Below are 20,486 nucleotides of genomic sequence, written 5' to 3'. Positions count from 1 at the left end.
GAGAGCCAGAGAGAAGTGGGAACACGGCAACAATTGAAGGAAATCCCCACAGAGACCTAAGCTTGATACTCTAAAGTCTTGGGAGAGTTTTATGGCTCTGCTTGTGCTGAAAGTTCTCAGGAAACTCTTAACACTTTGAATAATTTCCAAGACGTGTTACATCAGCAGGAAGGCTGTATTTTGGCTGGATCTTGTTTATTTTTGCTCAACCAAAAATGTTGTGAATGGATAGTGATCATCTTATGTTGTGTATAAGTTGTGTTGTGTAATAGGAGACGTGTAACACGACCTGCGTTTATGAAGGTGATGCTAATAGGGCATTTGTTACAAGGTATTGATCCCAAGGAAATGATGCAAAAGGAAATAACACCACTTCCCAGTGTTATGTCCCATGCAGATAAGCAGCGCGTTTGCTAAATTTGAAGCCGGAAAGGGGAAGGAAGCATGACAGCAAGGTTTCCGGCACAGCAAACACTTTGCAGGGATCGAAAAGCCTGTCTTGGAAAAAGCTTAGTTTCTGTATGCGTGTGAGCCAGTGGGGAGCTCAAAACCCAGCTCATGGTGGAAAATGGCACAGAACGAAACAAATCCATTTTGGGAAATATTAAAATCATTTAATCCTGGTAAGTGCATCTTAACTTGTTTGCTGCAGAGATGTTTTCAAAGGAACATTTTTTTCAAAAGCTACTTGTATCCAAAGAGTATAGAGGGGGGCGGTGTAGAATGTACAGGATAGAACTGTAGTTTAATGCAATTTTATGAAGTTTAACAAATTGTAGCTCCTGGGGGAGAAGTCTAAGTAATGGTTAGTATACCATAGCAGCTTTCTTGTGCATAATAAGACCCATTAATGTATTTTAGCTCCCGAGGGAAATGATTCCCTATTGTCTTCAAGTTAATAGACATAGCATAAAAACTAAAAATCCTATCTTACTCCTGTTTACTTCATCTTGGAGCATGTTTTCTTGGTCAGACATTCTATTAAATAGCATTTTAAAAAATGCAATCAGTTTCCCTGAGTCAATCAGCTGCTTTGTTTAAGAAAAAAAAAAAAAGGTCACTTTCACAATTAATTTCTTAGAATCCAGGATGGATCATAAATCAGTGGTACGTCAATAATTACCAGAGATTTGTTCCATGCGGCGCTGCAGCAGCCGAGTCGGTGTGTTCCTCAGCAGGCCAGAACTACAGCATATAGCCTGTGAACCCACACACAGCACATGATGTAAGACCTTATGTAAAAGTGAGCATTTACAGCAGAGTGCAGCAACAATAAATCAATACACCAGAGGAACTGTTTTGAGTAGACAATTCTGGTAACACTTGTCTTCTTCCCGTTTCTTTTTTTTAATGTGGCTAAAGGATTTAAGTACAGCTAAAATCACCATCTGGGGAATCGATTTCCCCCTTTTGCAGAGCAACACAATGCACCCGTCCACCCACCCTACTAAATATTTCCGTTTGATCCATCTGCGCCTCCCCCCTCTGAGCCTCTGTACTCTGTTTTGTCTTTATCCAGGTGATATGATTCTAGCCTTCTGTTTATCTATACTCGTGGGCCTGCTGCTGGGAGCTTTGATCTACGTTCTGCTGACCTGGGCGTCGAGGCGCCAAGCCACTGCCAAGATCACAAGGCGCTCCAAAAAGAAATCTGGGAATTCGCGACGCGACCCCACGGGCAGCCAGTTTGGCCTTTACCGCAGCACTTTCCTGAGCGTCTACAGACAGCCTTCTCTAGAGCCCGTGGGCCCCTTAGGGAGTAAACCCGCGGAGACGTCCACCTTTCGGCCTCTGCCCAAAAAGAGCAGGCCCAGCCTGGACATGGGAGATGATACGCGGGTGACCATGTCAGAGGACACACTGGCTATGAACTCATCTGATTCAGCCTCCCTCGTACCAAACAAGAGGAATTCCTTCTGGCTGGGCGGCAACGGGCTGAAAGGATTCCTCCCCTCACATACCCCACCTCCTGCATATGAAAGTGTCATCCATGCCTTCGAAGAGACTTGCACTTAAAGCTGTTGATGTGACAACAAGAACTGAATTAAAACTGAGTTAAAATGGTGGCAATCACTACGACTGAATCGATGTTATGTTGAAAAAACGGCTACAGAGGATCTTGAAAGTCTATGCAAAAGGTTTTAATGATGAATAAAATGTGACCACAATATGATTTCTAAACCTTTTTCTACATATATTGGGACATTTGTGCTGTGCAATTTGACTAAAAAATAAGCAGAACTGGCAGGTAAAAAAACAAAACAAAAAGGCTCACAAACCTGGTTGCATGAGTATACACACCCTCTTGAACCAATATTTTTGATTCAATTTTGGCTTTCTTCTTTGTCTTCTCTGTCAGCATCATGGTGGCTTGACAATATTTCCTCTGTTTTTTTTTTTTTTCATACCGACTTAGCATTTCCCGTACGCGCCTCTTCAGGAGAAACCTACAGAGTTTCTCACATTTAGTTCCAGACTCTAGCTGCGTCATACCAAAACCAGAATTTCCCCCTAATGTAATTATCTTTTTGAATCCACCTCAAAAAGAAATATTCAGTTCCATATAAAGAAAAGTAACCCTAGATCATAATGCTGCCACTACTATGTATCACTGTGTGCGGTGTTCTTAATTATTGTTCAGTGTTGTTTTTGTGTCAAACTTATCCCATTAAAAATTGTGCGTGTTTAGTTACATCCGACCATTACACATTCTTCCAGGCGGGGAGAAAGTAGATCGCTGCCACACATGGAACATCACTGGTGCATGGAAGAAATTTATACTGTTTATACCGTGACAAGTTCCTGCTCCTTTCTTAAATGCATTTTGGAGAAACATACAGCTCATGTAATGTCACTATTGTCCCAGATTGTACCCAGTTATTCATGTTTCTGCAACCTTTTAAGAAAACTAGGGCTTAAGACAAAGGATGAAACCAGCAAATGTGAAAAAAAATCCTTATAGAGCAGAAGAAGTTTCTTAAAGTTGATCTGATTTATAATATATAATGTTAGGTGTGCACCAAAACACAAACTCAATTGCTTGGATAAAAATTAAATGGGCTTCAAATGAATATTTAATTAAGGTTGCATATGCTTGTGCAAATCTTCTAGCTATTTATCTTTCCCCCCACATATTTATTTGTTTCTCAGTTGAATTGTGCAGGACAAACATCACATTATATGTGGAAAATGTTCTTAATTGATTTATTGTGACCTCATTTTTAACATAACACAATATTGTGCTTTTAATTTTCTCCAAATAACTAATGTTTTTACTTGGAAATCCTGACAAGTTCAGTTTCTTTTCTCAAACCAAAAATAACAAGAACACGATGGATTTTGTTGCATTCTTGTACAAAATTTGAATGGTAATAAAGAAAAATATAATGTCTGCAATGCAAAATATCTCAGCACTATAGAGCTTTTTTAATTAAAAAAACAATTAGCTGACAAGATTACAGTATAAATGTTCACTTGGGACAAGTAAAACTCCAAAAGTCATGAAATTCTGTCTTTAGGCACTCAAAAAAACACTTTTAGGGGTGGTCCATGGTTTGCACTATGAAGGCCACAAACATTGCATGAATAAGGTTTGGTTGGGGGGATCATTATCAACAAGTTAGTGTGACTTTAGTAGGATAATTTTTCAATGATCTGTTAAATTTTAAGTAGAGAAGCTTTAAACAAACATAGGGTCAAAAACTGCCACTGAGTTTGTTGGTTTGGGTCAGAGAGTAAAAGAAGGGGCCTCATTCTTTGCAGACTGCCTCCACTACCCTCCATTGGGGATCTGCTCTAAGGTATGGCACCATCAATTTAAGACAGCAAGAATAAAAAATAAAGCTTTTCCATTCTGATCAGACATCGATTAAGCTTCATCAAGAATTTATGTGTTAAAATCGGTGGGCTGTGTTAATCAGAACATTACAGACATGTTTGTTTACCTAAGACATTAGCTACTCACCTCCTAAACAGTTAGCATAAATTAATGTTAGCCTACATAGTTGCCAGCATGCAATCTTCTGGAGGGAGACCAAAGCTTTCTCTCTATTTCTCACTAAACTAAACAGAAAAGTATGTTCTGATGGGAAACTCTCTTCACCTAAAGGTTTGTATTGATGGATCAGAACATTTATGTACTTATCCCTAATGCAACGGCCACAGCCCTTTTTGGGAGACAATAGACCCCATTGGTTTAATGGATAACAATGCAAATTTTGGGGAATTTATTGCAATAAATGCATAAAATAAGCTTTTTGCAAGTTTTAGGTGGTTAAATGTCCTGACAGTCAATAGCAATATCATATCGCTGTCAAAGGCTGTAACTTTAACCTACCTCCACTGAAGGATCATTTCCTTTAAAGTTTTTCCATAGGCTGCAATCCCTGCAGACTGTCACCGTGGTCCCTGAGCAAGACCCTTAGCCCCAGGTTGCACCCCGGCTACGTAAAGCTGCCCTCTGCTCCCTAGATTATGGGTTAAATGCGGAGACAGGATTTGTTTTAATGTACTACGACAACTGCATTGACAAATGCAGATTTCTTCTTATTCTAAAAGTTTGGAAGTCGGTGGCTTCTTGCTACTTGATGTCATTGTTTGCATCTCTTTGCATGCTATTCTAGCACCTAAAATTTACCTAACACCTCCGTTTGAACATTTTATCACACCTAACAACTGAGAAGTTACATTCCAGCTGTAGGGCCTAACGTCCCCCTAAATAGGACAGGTCTGTTTATAGGAAGAGGATGTGACATTGAAATCCATCTATGATCTGTGGGTGGGGGGAGTCACAGACAATAGCGACATCTTGTAAAAAGGAAGACCACGGAGGTAATCTCGTTGATGGAAACCTTCGTTCAAGCGTACGATTATTCACATCTTAGAGTCTGATCTCAAATGCTTCTCAACCTCCAGCCAAGAAAATCTAGACAAAGATGAAAATATTAGAACATAATTCCTTTTTATTCACTTCTTTTTATCATTATATCACTCTTAAGGAGAAAAAAAACCCACTTGGGAGTATGCCTCCTGTTTTGAACAATAAAGGCAACAGCATTTGCTGCAGAGCTGCTAAACAAGGTCATGGACTTCCTGCTTACAATTTCACCATTTTTTTTAGCAATGATTTTGTAGTCAACGCTCAAGGATGCTGGAGCTATAAGTGGAAAAGTGAAAACGTTTGCTTGTTGGGTGTATTAACCCACACTGTTCATTACACCGTCCCCCAACATACTACATAACTGACCAATCGGGGTGGAGTGGAATGATCTGCAATCTGGAGGGGGGGGGGGGGGGGGGGGGGTGTGAAGTGCCTCCTTTAGATTTAAAGAAACAGCACCAAAACCAGTTGCTCTCAGACTCACATCAGAACAGGGGTAAAAAGGAGGAATGTGGGGATAAAAATAACAAGGAAGTCAGACAAAAGCATTGCTGTTCCACTTTATATAGTCCACAAGTGAATGATTTCAATATGAAAACGAATGCTATAGAAGCATTATATTCCCCCTTTAAGTAGTTGCTGTTTTAACCACGAATGTTCTCCGTTCCCCAGTTCATAATAACTTGAACACAAGTATGTGAGGAGGAGGTCATAGACTATTATTTAAAACCTATAATTTGCTTCCTGTGACAGGGGTTAGTTTGTAACCCACTGATTGTAACAGACTTATTGTGATGTACTATAATGCAAAGAAATAAAGCAAGAGAGCATGTTTGTGAGAATGTAATAACTCTGAGCCCTACAGAGAAAAGGTTTACAACCTGACACACTGCATAACTTAGAATATTATACTATTTGTGCAGAAAAAATCCTGATTAAACCACACCATACAGTACAAAAATGAGATGTCCTTATGGAGAATATAAGATTATTTCAAATAGAACTGCTGCAAGTTCAGCTCAACTGGATGTATGTTTTTTATACATAAAATCTTTATCTATGAGAAACAAACCTGACTTTGGAACAAATTAAACCGCCATACAAATTAGTTGCACACTGTGAGTGATTGTACTTGTAGACAGTCCTGTTCTATAACATACCACAAGGCCTTAGGGACGGGGGTCACCCGTACCAAGATGGATGCTGCATCGTTACGTTGTAGCATCACATAAGTAAAGTAAAAAAAAAAAAAAAAGACAAAAGAAAAGGAAATTTACAGTAGAAGGATTTTATAAAGAAATTAACAATAAAACACTTGTTTGGGATTTTGAGCTGTTTTGGTTTAGGTAAAAAAATGTTTTATCTATTTTGAATTCTTTTTTAGTTTTATATCAAATAAAGGAAAATAAAAGTGAATAAAAGATCTTAAAGAAAACCGAACAATGAAACATCTGAACGTTTCTTCTTTTTAGCTTTTTTTATTTCAGTTGTTTGTGTTTATTTTTAAGAAAAGAAGAGAGGAAACACATTTTTAAGAAAACCGAGCATGAAACATTTGTACTCTTTTGTTACTTTTGACTTTTCTAAATTTAATTCAGTTTTTATCTTTTTTATTAGATTTTCTAAAATAATGGAAGAAAAGGGGAGGAAAAAGATCCCAAAGACAACTAAACAATGAAACATCTGAGCTTTTTTATTTTTGGCCTTTTTTGTTTTAGTTCAGTTTTGATCTTTTTTTCTGTTTTAGTTATTTTATTTTTTTTTTCAAGAAAAGGAATAGCAGAGGAAAAATATTTTAAAGAAAACTGAACAATGAAAGACCTTTTTCATTTTGTGCTTTTTTTCTAGTCTGTTTTTGTTCAGTATTTTATATTTTTTTCTGTTTTTAACAGAGCTCAGTAAAAGCTTCCACGGTTTTGATTTTTCCAGTTTGCTTTGTGTGCTCTGAACCGCTGGAAGCCAGAGAATCTGTTGATGCCATTTTTGTTGTAAGACTTGTTAGACAGAGCTGAAAGATTTCTGGAAACTTCTGACCTCCTAACATTTTGGCCATACCTGTTCGCTCTTTGTCCTCTGAACGTTTGGGGACCCTGGAAGTTGTTGGACCCGTTTCTGTTGGTCCAACCTCGGCCTCCTGACTGCACCACATTTCCTCTGAACCTCGTCTGGTTCCATGAGACAAAACGTCCTCTGTGGCCCTGCTGTGGACACAATCTTTGGTTCCACAGCGGTCCTTGGTAGTGGTTGCAGCTGTTACTGGAGCCGGTTGTAAACGCCTTACCAGGAGTGTATCGAGAACAGTTCGCAGTTTGCTGTCTGAAATTGGATCTACCGTATTTTGTCCGCTCTGCAGCACAGAGCCTATAGTATCCAGGATAGGTTCTCTGGGTTTGTGCCTGAGGGAAATACTTTCCATTGCTGGATCCCCAGTTTCTTTGACGCCAACCGTTGAATCGGCTGTTGGACCTGTTCATGCTGTTGCCTCCATAGTTAGAGCTCTTTAAGTCTTGTTGCTTTGAGGTAGCCATTTTTGACCTGTTTCTTGCCATGTAATTATATTTTCTGAACCAGTGCGGCTCTTTTGTTTTCCTCAAGCCAGAAGGGTACCTGTGAGGGGTCCAGCCTTGATTTTGCTCAGACTCCCACCTCACCGGGTTTCTTTTCATCACTGGTGTAGCTTCAGTGCAGTCCATGGCTTCGTCTTCCATCATCGACTTGTCAATTTTCCTGAAGCGTGCAAGTAGTTCATACCTGCATTTTTTACGCAAAGCCCACAGACCAGCCGAGTCTTTGCTGGGGATGGAAGCTGGGTTTCTGTATCGGATTTTGGAGAACGCTATCCTACTGAACTGGTAGGATGTCTCAGCCATATGTAGCTGACGTGCGGCGACGGCCATTTCAACTTGTTGGCCGTCCTCCCCAGCAGTCATTTCAGTGATTCCTCTATGGGAGGAAAGCAGGTCATATCTGTAATTTTTACGCAGAGCCCACAAACCTGAGTAATCCTCGTTTGGAATGGAGGCGGGATCTCCATATTGGAGCATAGACTCACTTTCCTCCACAAAAATCATCTTTGTGATTCCTCTGTACCGAGCAAGGATGTCATACCTGAGGTTTTTACGCCAGGCCCATAAGTCAGAGGGGTTACCTCGTCTCACTCTGTGGTCTTTGTTCAGCCTGTAGCTTCCTTGATTCTCCATGCTTGCAGTGTTAAAGTTCTGTCGATGTAACGCAGACGGTCGACTCCGCTCTCTTTCCAAATACTTGGACTGGTTTTTGCAACGAACGGTGAGCTAGTTTCTAAAACGTGCTTCTCTCGTGACTCGATCAGACAGAATGAGGTACAACTGGGAAATTCTACAAGCTTTACACGACAGCTGTGATGTCATAAACCCATGGAACATATCATGTCTTTAGAGTTGTGACATCATCTCTCTTAGAGGTTTCCTAGCAACAGAGGAGAACTCAGTTTTAGACTCAACTGCCAAGATAATAATAATTAATATTATAATTATTATATTCTTCACTATACCAGTGCTTGTATTATTATTCTCTCATGGCTGATCTTGTCAAAAACAAATGGTTTAAATCCTGTTACACAGATTTCACCTAGTTTATCTTGCTGGGTGATTTAATTGCTGTGCACAGCATGTGCTGATGTGCCAATCAGGCTCTGCATCTACAGCAGGAGACCGTCCCACTTAAATTTGAGTGTATGCTCATAAGTCTCTAAAAAGTAGCTTCTGAAGTAAACAGTAATTTCTATTGGACCAGAGCTGACATTTCCTGTACAGGTGTTACAGTAAAACATTTTAACTCAGCGTAGCTAAAATGAAATCTTTATGGAAAGTGGATTGTAGTTCAGTACCTCTAAATATAGTAAAATATAATTGAGAAAGTCACTAAAATGTTTTTTTTTTATGTTTGCTATTGGACCCATAGTTAGAAATAAATTATTATGGGTCAATAATCTCTCAAGTCCAGAGCTTTATGCAGCAGGACTTAAACATGATTATGTTTTGACCAGATTCTGAAATTATTTAATGAAACAAAAAGTAGAGGAAACGACCAGAATGATACCGTCGACCATAGTATGAAAGAAAAACAACAAATTTGTCAAATGTAAAAAAAAAAAATTGTGTTTATTTATTTGGACTCTTGCATCTTTTGCGTGTCTGCGCAGATTTCTCGCATTAAATCAAACACTATCGCTAGAACTGCAAGCCTGGCGAGACTCATTGTTGTGTATGACAAGGACATAAAAATAGTAAAGAAAAGAAAAATGCGGATTGTGCAACTCTGCGAGAAATCACAGCTGCAAGAATCTGCACGACAGGTACGTTACAGCGAGTGAGTGCGCTATGTGAGGTTGCCATCAAGAAGGAAACCCCCGTTCCTGCGCAGCAGGAAACACTCACAGGCGGTAGAGCAAACAGCTAATCTCTGTGGGAGAGTGTATAAAATAAAGATTGAACTAAACGTGTTTAACCTCTGCTGTGATCGGCAACGGTGCTTTTGCTGCACTTGTTAAATCCGCGCCTGAAACTCCTGCTGCATTTTCCCTGCTGCCCGCCTCATGGCAACCCCGTTTAAAGACACAAGCACAAAGTGCGCCAAAGGAGACGCGCCTGGCAGCACTACGGCGCTGTGCATCCTCTCCGGATTGATATACACGCTTACATCGGTGTCAGGTGCGTAAACATATCAGTTAATTCAACCTTAAACGCCTTTAGTAGATTTGGCGCAGGTGTAATTCCTGAACGGCTCCGTTCGTCTCCGTATAAGCTCTGACTCACTCAGACAGCTGGATGCGGTTACATATGAGGCGCCAGTGAATAAGAAAGCGTCAGATGTAACCTGTCATCTTTGGGAGATTTGTAAAAGAGCCGGATTGTGTTTGGCTCATGAATAACTCCAAGGTTTTGAAATATGTAAGGTGAAACAAAGAAAAATTAATTTAAAAATTTAACTGCTTATTGTTTTTGTATGTACAGTATATCTATATCTATATCTATATCTATATCTATATATCACATATTAATTGCACTATACTACATCAAAGGGTTCATGTGATATCTGGGCTGTTGGAGTACACATCTGTGTGTGATTTCTGCTCTGCTGGTAACAGACAGCATCAGTACCCATGGAGACTGCCAGGGCTCTGCTCTCCAATGCAGTCCTCCCGTTGCATAGAGACTGAGAGAACATGGACGTTGACGCTCGGAATGACACCGCTATTTTCTACAAAAAGTCTCCTTGTCTGTGTCAGATCGCTTTACTGAATAGCTGCGTTTTTCTCTGTTTTTTTCCCCCCTAACGCCCCCCCCCCCCCTCTTTTCTCGCCCTCTTCACTGCAACAGGATTGCACAACTCTCCGGGATGGGTGACTGGCATCTAAGGAGGCACGCATCTTCTAATGGCTGACTCTAAAGTGCAGATTTGAATGAGTTATACTGGATGAATGCATGAATGAATGAATGAATGACTGGAGTGCTGGACATCCTCTGGCTGTATGATGCATTTTACCCCCCCATTATAGGTCATTTTGTAAGCGCCAACAGGAAAGCAACCATCACCCTTCAGTGCATCATCTGGATGGAAATATGGACACCTTCAGGGGACGCATTTTGATTCAACATGCCCAGGAACTATGAGGTACCGATACAGAAGCGGGTTTAGGCATTTTTCTTTTCATGGCATAACATAACATAATGCCAAACCAGGATGCATCATAAATCTGTGCAGAAAACAATTGCGACAAAAAAAATGAGAACCTTAAATTTCTAACATGTTGAACGATTATCTTGTTTTTAACATGTTGAATGCAGCGGAAACAGACAGTTTCGGCAAAAGAAAAGACAAAGCTTTTAAAATGGGTGTGACACTGGGAGACCATGTTTTTTATGTCAAGGATATTTCCTGCAGATAACATAAAAGACAGTAACTTGTTATGGCTAATCTAAACCTTGACAAGGCATGCATTAGGTTAAGACTTAACATAATTTCCAACTTGTCAAACAATGCCCCAGCATTTCATTTTGTGAACAATAAGAAATAAGGATGATGTAACCTACAGACAAATCCTGGAGCTGTTCCATGGACAGTGAATAATAGGGACTACAGCAAGAACATTATGAGCAGCCATAAGCACATTTAGTGATTCACTTGTACTTGTTAAAATCTGTTTTATAACACAAAATAGGATTAAATAGGATGGAGTTTCTAAAAGAAATGGAAAAAACAGATATAGGCAGTTATTTGTCTAAATTATAAGGCTTGTCACACGGATGCCTAACTGTACCACCTACTTGATGGAAGAAGGTACTCAGGTCAGATGAGACCAAAACCGAACATTACAGTGTCTCACACACTGAAACGCAGAAAACCAAATCACTGAGCATCACCGTGAACACCACACATTCAGTTGATGCGAAGCTGGGATGCAGCTGAATGCAGGGTGATGGAAGAGAACCTTTTAGAGGCTGCAAAAGACCTGAGAGCAGGAGAAAGGCTCACCTTCTAACACGAGAAATTACCATAAACATGCAGCCAAATTCATCATGGAGGTACTTAGATCAAACCATATATATATATATCTATATATCTATATATATATATATATATATATATATATATATATATATATATATATATATATATATATAATCCAATATATAATTGGATTTAAGTCCAGACTTAAATCCAATTGAGTATCTGTGGCAAGATGTTAAAATTTATGTTCAGAGATGCTCTCAAGCTCGTCTACAATCAAGACTCCATTGTTATTATGTCACCGTAATGAAATTTTGGTGAGACACCGGTTCAGAATTCACAGTCTAAGCTAGAGCTACATGACCGAGGGGAATGTCCAAACATTTCAGGATGTGAAAAGCCAGTCCAAAAGACCTGCGGCTGTAATCGAGCCAATGCTCTGTAGAAATACCTTTCCTGCAGAGGGTCTGGATAATGCACACCACATTTCTCAGATACTTAGAAACACATGTGAACCCACTTAGCATTATCTTCCACTTCAAAATCATAAACTAATTTGTGTTGGTCTATCACCTAAAATCCCAATGAAATTCATTGCAGTCTGTGGTTGTAACGTGACAAAATGGGAAACAGCTGGGTAGGTATGAAAACATTTTCCAGGCACGGGATATAGGGATGCGTTTTCCTAGATTTGTTTCATCTGAACACCTCCGCATCTCCCACCAATATAATAATGTTAAATCCACCTTCCATTTATCACATCTTCATTTTGTGACAGAACAACCTCACCACAGGCATCCGCATCACTGTGTTATTTTTAGATGTGCAGGTTTATTTTAGATTTACTTTAGTCCAGCCTGGGTCAAAAAGAGGGCTAATCAGAGGGGATTAGATCGTAGAATACAACGTCCTTTGAATAATATATTAAAAAAAAGAATTGGCTCAATATCAATCAACACATTCAGGGGCTGTTTCATCCACCTTGTGATTGCTCTGTCACTGTTTGTTTCCTTGGTCGATAGATAATTTTCAACCCCTACTCTTTCATGTTTTACTGCAGCCCCACTTCCTGCTGACCACGAAAATAGCAACAGCGTACATAACCAAAATATCCCGAGCTCCCCTGAAAAGGCGGTTTTGAGTAAACGTAGAGCCGCACGCCGACACGAACCGAAAAATGTACCTAACATTTATTACAAGGTGCCATTTGGTGTCGCCGCAGCTCCAACGCGCCGCTCTCTCTTGTCTTGCTCAGCAGCCTGGTCAGTCAGTAGGGATGTTGGCCGCCGTGGAACATGGACCCATCCTGTGCAGCGACTCCAACATCCTCTGCCTCTCGTGGAAGGGCCGCGTCCCCAAGAGCGAGAAGGACAAGCCGGTGTGCCGGAGACGCTACTACGAGGAGGGCTGGCTCGCCACGGGGAACGGGCGAGGAGTTGTCGGGGTGACGTTCACGTCGAGCCACTGCAGGAGGGACAGAAGCACGCCGCAGAGAATCAATTTTAACTTGCGAGGACACAACAGCGAGGTTCGGCCTTGAGTGTTGTAATAATATTGTGGGAATTATTTTTCATGGTTTTGCTCATATTTTCCCTTTTTATACACTTGCAGAAAACATAATGTATATTTTTTTAACCATCTATGTAAATACTCAATGTCATTTGCAACAATAAGAACGCATGCCCCTGACTGTCTTTGTGGTAGCAGTGAATGGGTCAAAGCTAACTACACTCAAGTTCGCAGTGACAGTGCTGGTTCAGATCCCCTTTTGCTCCCATAAATGCCTCAAATCTTCAAGGCAAAGATTCAACAAGGAATAAGGACACATTTATTAGTGATATCTTGATGTGATAGCAACACGTAGTTGCTGCAGATTGATTGGCTGCACATCCTTAATGTCGATCTCTTGTTCCCCCGCGCCCCGAAGTTTCTCTGCTTTGGTCAGATCTGGGAGGAAACTCTATGTCATGTTCAAGAGACCAGTTTAATTTGAGCTTTGTGGCATGCTGCATTATCTTGCTGGTGTATCCATCTGCTGATGGGTATACTGCATGGTCATAAACGGGGGAACATGTTCATCCGACCTGTGGTGTTCGTTGGGTGCTAAAGGGCTCAATGCCCATCAAGAAGGTAATTCCACCACCACCACCAAGCTGAACTATTGATGCAAGATGGGGTGGATCCATGTTTCCTTGTTTAGGTCAAATTCTTACCCTGCCATCTGAGTGTCACTGCCGAGATCAAGACTAATTGGACAAGGAAATGTTTTCCCTTTCTGCTATTGTTGTACTTCAGTGGTTGAACTCTGGTCCCAATTTCCTTTTCTCAGCGGAGAATTGTGGCACCCTGAGTGGTCTCCTGCTGCTGTAGCCCCTCTGCTTCAAAGGTCTAAGTGTTGTGTTTTCAAAGACGGCATTCTGCATACCGAGCAGTAATCTCAGGTGCTGTTGTCCTTCTCAAACCAGTTCGGGCCATTCTCCACTGATGTCACCAAGGTATTTTTATCTACAAGTCTGCTGTTTATAGTGTTTGTAACTGGATTGAGTTGCTAGCATGTGATTGGCTGATTCACTATTTGTGTTGAAAAGCAAGGGGCTCCAATACCTACTTAATTTTTGTATTATCTATGAGTTAGTCTTGTATTTTCAAGGTGTACTAATAATAGAAGATATATCTTGAGTGCGTTTCAAAAACAAGACGTCGGTGCACACCTTTGAATTTATTGTGGATTTTCTCTACCAAGATTAATGTTTATAGATGCAGGTTCAAGTCAATGGAAACCCTGAAATTACTCTGAGCAAGCTCCTGTGATGATTCTTGACGATTGGTACAGCGTTCTTAGTTTGGAAGCCTCTTGTTGACTCCTTAAAACGTCCTTTTCATTGCGGCTGAACAGCTAGATGTGTATCTTCTCTGATCACCGAATTCAACTATTCCATGTGGGACGCAGCAAATCCTACAGGTGTTCTAGCGTGTTCCGGTAGCTAAATGCCAGATTTGAGCCTTAGTGGTCACCGGGCTGTTTTACTGTGACAATTTGCGGTCAAATGGTTGAAACTTGAACACAATCGTTTGTTCCGACTAGACGGTGCTGCTCCCAAATCAGGCTTTTGAAAGACCTTCCAATATCCCCGATTGTGGACTATATCTAAGAACCGGCTTTGTACCAGGAAACCAACCGGTCGAAAGAAAGCTCTACCAATTCTCCCTTAATGAGAGACCAAACACACCACTAGCCAGAAGCTTGTTGACCCCAGAAAAATTAGAAGCTGTAAACGTAAGAATCTAATAGCTTTCTTTGCCTCAAAGGACCGTACTGCAGTCATGATATTGTCATTGTTATTAGAACACGTTCTTGCTGATGTTATTTTTATCTGCCTGTGTGCTGACTCTCCCTCCAACTGCAATGGCTCTTGAAAGCCTGTTCCGCCTCAAAGTCTTTTTTTAGACTTGTGTTTATGCAGCATATTATTCTTGAAAGTTCCTCTGTGCAGACAGCCACCTGTGCTTTTGAAAATGGAGACAGCTTGCTTTATTCCTTTCTGCAGGTCGTCTTGGTACGCTGGAATGAGCCCTTTCAGAAGCTGGCTACCTGTGATATGGAAGGCGGCATTTTTGTATGGATCCAGTATGAAGGACGATGGTCTGTGGAGTTAGTGAATGACAGAGGAGCTCAGGTGCACAATTTTATTTTTGCATTTAATTAAAAATACAATGATGCAGCATGTATTTGATGCAAAGGTAGACTGTGTCACTACCTTAAATGTTTTATTTGCATTTTCAGTTTTGCTGCATTGTTGATTATTGTGCACAGTTACAAAAAACACACCAATAACCCATCGGTAAATCTCATCTCCCTCCAGGTGAGTGATTTCACTTGGTCCCATGACGGCACCCAAGCTCTCATCGCGTACAGGGATGGCTTTGTGTTAGTCGGATCGGTCAGTGGGCAGAGACACTGGTCCTCAGAGATCAACCTGGAGAGTCAAATCACCTGTGGCATATGGACGCCTGATGATCAGCAGGTACACAATGCCCCAAGTTTATTTCATCAACATATTGGAGCATGCAGTGGAACAATATACAACATACAAAAGTATTCACACCCTTAGAACTCTTTTTTTTTTGCCACAAATAACAATGTTTTATTGGAATTTTATGTGATGGATGAGCACAAACCAGGGCGTTATAAAGAGGAAGTAAAATGATTGTAGTTTCAGCTACAGCTAATTTGGGGAGTATGTTTGAAAGCCTTTCACAGCTGCAAACAGGTTGCCTCTCAAACCTGAGCAGTAGGTCTCTGTAGCTCCTCCAGAGTTACCATGGGCTTCTCGGCTGCTTCCCTTGGCCAGCCCATTAATACAGGTGGACGGCCACATCTTACTGGCAGCTCTGCCATACTCTATTTTCTAATGATGGATAACAGAGTTGTTTCGTAACCCAACCCTGATTTCGATGTCGCCACAACAACTCTTCACGAGGAGAACCTCTGAAGTTGTCCCAGCTGTTCATACATTGAGATTAAACTCATTAAACTAATTAGGTGACTTTTGAAGGTGATTGGTAACATTGGATTTTATGTAAGGGTAGAATAATGAGGCCTGGATACAAATACACACTTTTCATATTTTCTTTTTCTATCCACTACTTTGTGTTGGGGGAGTTACGTGAAATCCCTAAAGCTTTTTTGTTGTAACATGACAAGACACCGTGTCCATTTAGTCAGCAGCTAATTATTATTGTGAAGATCATTATTGTTAATGATTGCTAATGACTGTACAACTCTCCTTCAGGTCTTGTTTGGAACCGCGGATGGGCAGGTGATAGTGATGGACTGCCATGGACGGATGCTCGCTCACGTGCTGCTGCATGAGTCCGACGGCATCGTCAGCATGTCGTGGAACTGCCCTAACTTCCTTGTCGAGGACAGCACCGAGAGCGACACCGACTCCGATGACAATATTCTGCCTTTAGGTAGAGCCATGTTTTTTCTCGCTCGCTCTTCTCTTGCAAGGGCATGACAAAGATGAACGCAAGGACCGAGCTTACGCACATGTACTTCTCTTTCTTCTACCAAGTGCGAAGAGTCAAGCCTTTGCTGACAGTCACCTTCATATCCGGAGATATCAGTTTGATGAACAACTACGATGATCTGTCTCCAGCTGTAATTCGTTCAGGACTGAAAGGTAGGAACCGCCAGTGTGACAACGTAACAAGGTACAGATTTTAGGTTTGGTGTGATAGGGAAGGCATTATCCTTGGTGTCCGCAAGGTCTTAAAACATCTTGAATTCAGTCATCCAAATCAAGGGATGCCCCAGTCCTGGACAGTGACACACCTGCCACTTTTAGATGCATCCCTGCTCCAAAAGACCTGGCTCATATTACTGAATCACCTCATCATCAATTCATTCACCTCTGCTGAGCCCAGGTAATGAGCCATTCGTTCTATTCAGGTATGTTGGAGAAGGGATACATCTAAAAATTACAGGATAGTAGCCGTCCAGGACTGGACCTAGGAACCCTGGTCTAAATTATTGTCACGTTTTCTTTAGAGACTGATGGTGGACCAGAGTGCAGACAAGAGTCCAGGGGTAGCATGTTGAGTCAACAGTTATTTATCAGAATAAAACAATAGGCTTACAGACCAGCGGCAGACACAGAGACGAGTTGAGCAACGGAGGACCTTACAATGAGTGGGACTGAACTGGCTGACTAAATAGGGGAGGGAACAGCAGGTGGAGCATATTAACACAGGCGAGAAGAGTAAAGGCAATTAGGCAGCGGGAGCGAGAGGGGAAGGATCTGACAGAGACAGAGGGAGAGCAAAATCTAACAGGAGTACATGATGAATGACCAGATAAGATAGAAAAACCCTAACTAAAAAAACTGAGAGCGGACTGGCGGGAAAAGAAGTCAACAGAAACAAGAACAATCTGCTAAAATAATGAAGAACAGATAATTAACTAATGGCAGGATTCTACAGATAACAAACAATAGCAAAGAAGTGCAAAACATGTTGGTGAAGATTCTCAGTCATCCAGGTCATAATTAATCCAAAAAAGGTTAAAAAAAACCATAAAACTTCTATTCTATTCCATCCACCTGCGCCTCAAGGATCAAAGACACTCTTTGGAGGACCAAAATGTTCACATTTTGGACAGAGAAGACAGATGGTTTGAGAGAGGGGTGAAGGAAACCATTTATGCAACAGCGAGAAAAAACAACTTTAAGTAGAGGAGGAGGGCTCAGGTTTCAGCTTTCAATAACTTACAACACAGCTATAGGTTTGATTCCTGCCATGTTTCACACCTCCATACATGGGACCACAACACTCTTCCTGTGAGGTAGGCAAACGATGAGCCTAATGACTCTGCATTGTGAGGGGCGATCAGTTCTGGGTGAATTTGCATGTGAATCCAAGTTCTAATGAAGCCTTGCCGGCAGGTCTATAAAGCTTGGAACTCCACACTACACCAGAGATTTTGAATGCGGTACCGTGCACGTGACGTCACCGTCTCAAGAGCAACGCCCCTTTTGCCGCTTAGGTAGGGCATACAGGAGAGAAAGCACGGATAACCCAGCTATTACAAGCGCAACAGAACCAGCGATCTGACCGACTTTACAGCCGTTAAACTTTCCCAAGACGATGTCCCAGGCACACGGATTACTGGCCGAACTGTCGAAGAACACACCAACCTTCAGCTCAAACGATGGCTTGAGGTTCGAGGGCTTAAAAAGACTGGAAAACTGGCCGAGTTGATGAACGGTAAGCTTTGTTTTTTTTTTCCTGCGCGGCGGTCATGGCAGCGTCGGCCGTTTTTTTTTTGTTGTTGTTTGCAATCACCGTCCAGGAATGGGTATATGTTTAATGTTTGTCTCATTTGAAATGTTTTTGAGTAAGCTATCCTGGTAGCAGGCTATCATGTTAGCGCCTGCTACCATGATAGCCTATATGCTATCATGGTAGCAGGCGCTACTTTATTAACATGTCGGCCACCAAAATACTCTTACCTTGACTTGATGTCGCTGGAATTGGGTCAGGATGTTCTTCGGTTGTGCCCTTTCCTCCGACAAAATGCTTGCTACATATGTACTTGAATTTGGTAACTTTTTCCGGGTTGAACTGTTGTGTAGGCTGACCGTCCCGGTGTACCCAGCGCACACATTTCTCCTTGGCAGTCTTGAAGAAAACATCCTTCATATGCGGCCGATCAGCGTACCTCGAGTCGCTGTTGCCCGTTCCATAGCAACAATGTTTAAAAACCATGGTCTTAGATTTGGAAAAAGCAGTCGTTTACCGAGTAAAACCTAGGCTAACGCATGTCTCTTTTAAAGCAAAGCAGCGGCGGGGTTCAGGAGTTTGCCCCACTGCGTACCACGTGATGTGACGTCATTGTGACGTTGTGTTTCTAAAAATAGCTCGCGCGCGGTACCGCATTGAGAAAGATTCCTTCAGCTCAGCTCAGAATAGAAGTCCAGTTGTTGTTTTTTTTAACCTTTTTTAGAAGTGCAAAACAACAGAAACCTAAAACTAAATAAACAAACCTCTGGGCATCCTGAAAATCATAGCTCTTAAAATATATATCTACATTTTTCTAGATCTTGAATTTTATATATTTCTTAAATTATACCTTTTTGAAATGTATTGATTTGACAATACACAAGTTTCTTCTCCTGAAACACTTTTATTGCATGGCTTCATCCTTCGTATCACTTAAATTACACGATTAAAGTGTCTGTCTGAACGATCTAGTACACACATTTGATTCTCTTCATTTCATACCGCAGATGTGGAAGCCCAGTGGTGCTCTCAAGGAGACCTCTTGGCTGTGGCTGGCATGGAGAAACACGTGCTCCCAGCAGACACGGCCTGTGCGTCCATCATGAGGAATGCTCTGGTTAAGTTCTATAATGTACAAGGAGAGCACATATACACTCTGGAAACACCTGCACAGGTTAGTGTACCGTTAAAGCGAGGGACGGAAATCTTACTGCTCAGTTTTGTTGAAGCTACAGATAACCGCTGCTTCTTTGGCTTTTTATTCGCATAAAAACTTTAACATAAAGGAAAAATACAGAGATCATTTTGTCATGAAGAGACAAAATAATCATATTTTTTTCTCTTGCAAAAAGTAGCCATACACTTCGAAACTTCTCCCATTTTGTGTTAGACAACAAAGACAAACTTCAATGTATTATATTGCGATTCTATGTATGAACAACACAAAGTGCAGACAATGATACATCATTCTGATTTACAAAGAAATCTCCATATTTGCTGGAAAAACATCAAACATCCCCCTGATGAACCCTGAACACACCATCCCCACAATAAAACATGACATTGGCAGCATCATACTGAGGGAATGCCTTTCTTCAACAAAGACGATAAAATGGGTGGGGGTATCCATCCATTTCTAACACGTCTATGCCTCATGGGGTCACAAGGGGCGAGAGGCGGGGTTCACCCTGGACAGGTCGCCAGTCCATCGCAGGGCAACACAGAGACAAACAGGACAAACAACTACTGTCGCACACACTCACACCTAAGGAGAATTTAGAGACGCCAATTAACCTAACAGTCATGTTTTTGGACTGTGGGAGGAAGCCGGAGTACCCGGAGAAAACATGCAGAAAGACCCAGGGCAAGGGTAGGATTTGAACCCAGGACTTTCTTGCTACATGGCTACCTACTGTGCCACTGTGTTGGGTAAATACTGGGTAATCCTGAAAATAAATTAGGGGCAACAACCTGAAACATACAGCCATGGTATCGATTTAAATCAAAGCATAGTCACGTGTTAGAACGTCTTAGACCTAAATCCAATCTAGAAGCTGTAGCAAGACGATGTCCACAGATGATCCAATCTGAGCTACTTAAAAAAACAAAAAAAAAACAAAACAAGCAAAAATGTCCATCTCCATCTGTCCAAAGTTGGAGGACACATACCCAAAATTAATCAATCGATACAGATTCAGATCGATTCAGTCCGAATACAGATGCATGCCTCCCTTTTCAGATTTTAAGCGTAAAACCAAAATTTTCTTTGCTCTTCAAAAATGATGCACTATATCATGATTATCTATCACATAATATCCCAGTTAAATACCTT

At 41.2% G+C, this 20,486-nt stretch overlaps 3 protein-coding genes across 4 annotated transcripts in view; 2 read left to right on the top strand and 1 right to left on the bottom strand.

Annotated features, from left to right (window-relative positions):
- The first annotated feature begins 536 nt into the window (after nt 1-536).
- Nucleotides 537-3,403, top strand: myct1b (myc target 1b). The gene is made up of 2 exons (XM_012871502.3): nt 537-623; nt 1,520-3,403. Exons 1-2 carry the CDS (start codon nt 569-571, stop codon nt 2,014-2,016), a joined length of 552 nt encoding a protein of 183 aa, XP_012726956.1. The 5' UTR covers nt 537-568; the 3' UTR covers nt 2,017-3,403.
- A 15-nt stretch (nt 3,404-3,418) lies between these two features.
- LOC110369078 lies at nt 3,419-8,209 on the bottom strand. Of its 2 annotated transcripts, XM_021321017.2 has the most exons (3): nt 6,935-8,209; nt 4,867-4,924; nt 3,419-4,771 (listed from the first exon to the last, which is right to left on the bottom strand). In XM_021321017.2, the coding sequence occupies exons 1-2, from the start codon at nt 8,077-8,079 to the stop codon at nt 4,873-4,875; spliced, it is 1,197 nt and encodes a 398-aa protein (XP_021176692.2). In that variant the 5' UTR covers nt 8,080-8,209; the 3' UTR covers nt 3,419-4,771; nt 4,867-4,872. The 2 variants fall into 2 exon arrangements, with proteins under 2 accessions (XP_021176692.2, XP_021176691.2); XM_021321016.2 differs by lacking the exon at nt 3,419-4,771 and having other exon boundaries at nt 4,790-4,924.
- Nucleotides 8,210-9,371: 1,162 nt separating this feature from the next.
- The window catches only part of tulp4b (TUB like protein 4b), a 13,381-nt gene continuing 2,266 nt past the window's right edge, over nt 9,372-20,486 (top strand). The window contains exons 1-8 of the mRNA XM_036150970.1: nt 9,372-9,570; nt 10,240-10,534; nt 12,627-12,899; nt 14,920-15,048; nt 15,235-15,396; nt 16,165-16,345; nt 16,450-16,557; nt 19,162-19,328. Coding sequence (XP_036006863.1) covers nt 10,517-10,534; nt 12,627-12,899; nt 14,920-15,048; nt 15,235-15,396; nt 16,165-16,345; nt 16,450-16,557; nt 19,162-19,328 — 1,038 coding nt within the window. The 5' untranslated portion in view covers nt 9,372-9,570; nt 10,240-10,516. The remainder of the gene's footprint in view (nt 9,571-10,239; nt 10,535-12,626; nt 12,900-14,919; nt 15,049-15,234; nt 15,397-16,164; nt 16,346-16,449; nt 16,558-19,161; nt 19,329-20,486) is intronic.

The sequence above is a fragment of the Fundulus heteroclitus genome, chromosome 19 (genome assembly GCF_011125445.2).
Source record: "Fundulus heteroclitus isolate FHET01 chromosome 19, MU-UCD_Fhet_4.1, whole genome shotgun sequence".
Classification (NCBI taxonomy): Eukaryota; Metazoa; Chordata; class Actinopteri; order Cyprinodontiformes; family Fundulidae; genus Fundulus; species Fundulus heteroclitus.
The sequence above is the reverse complement of the archived record's forward strand: the minus strand, read 5'-3'. Positions and strand labels throughout refer to the sequence as shown.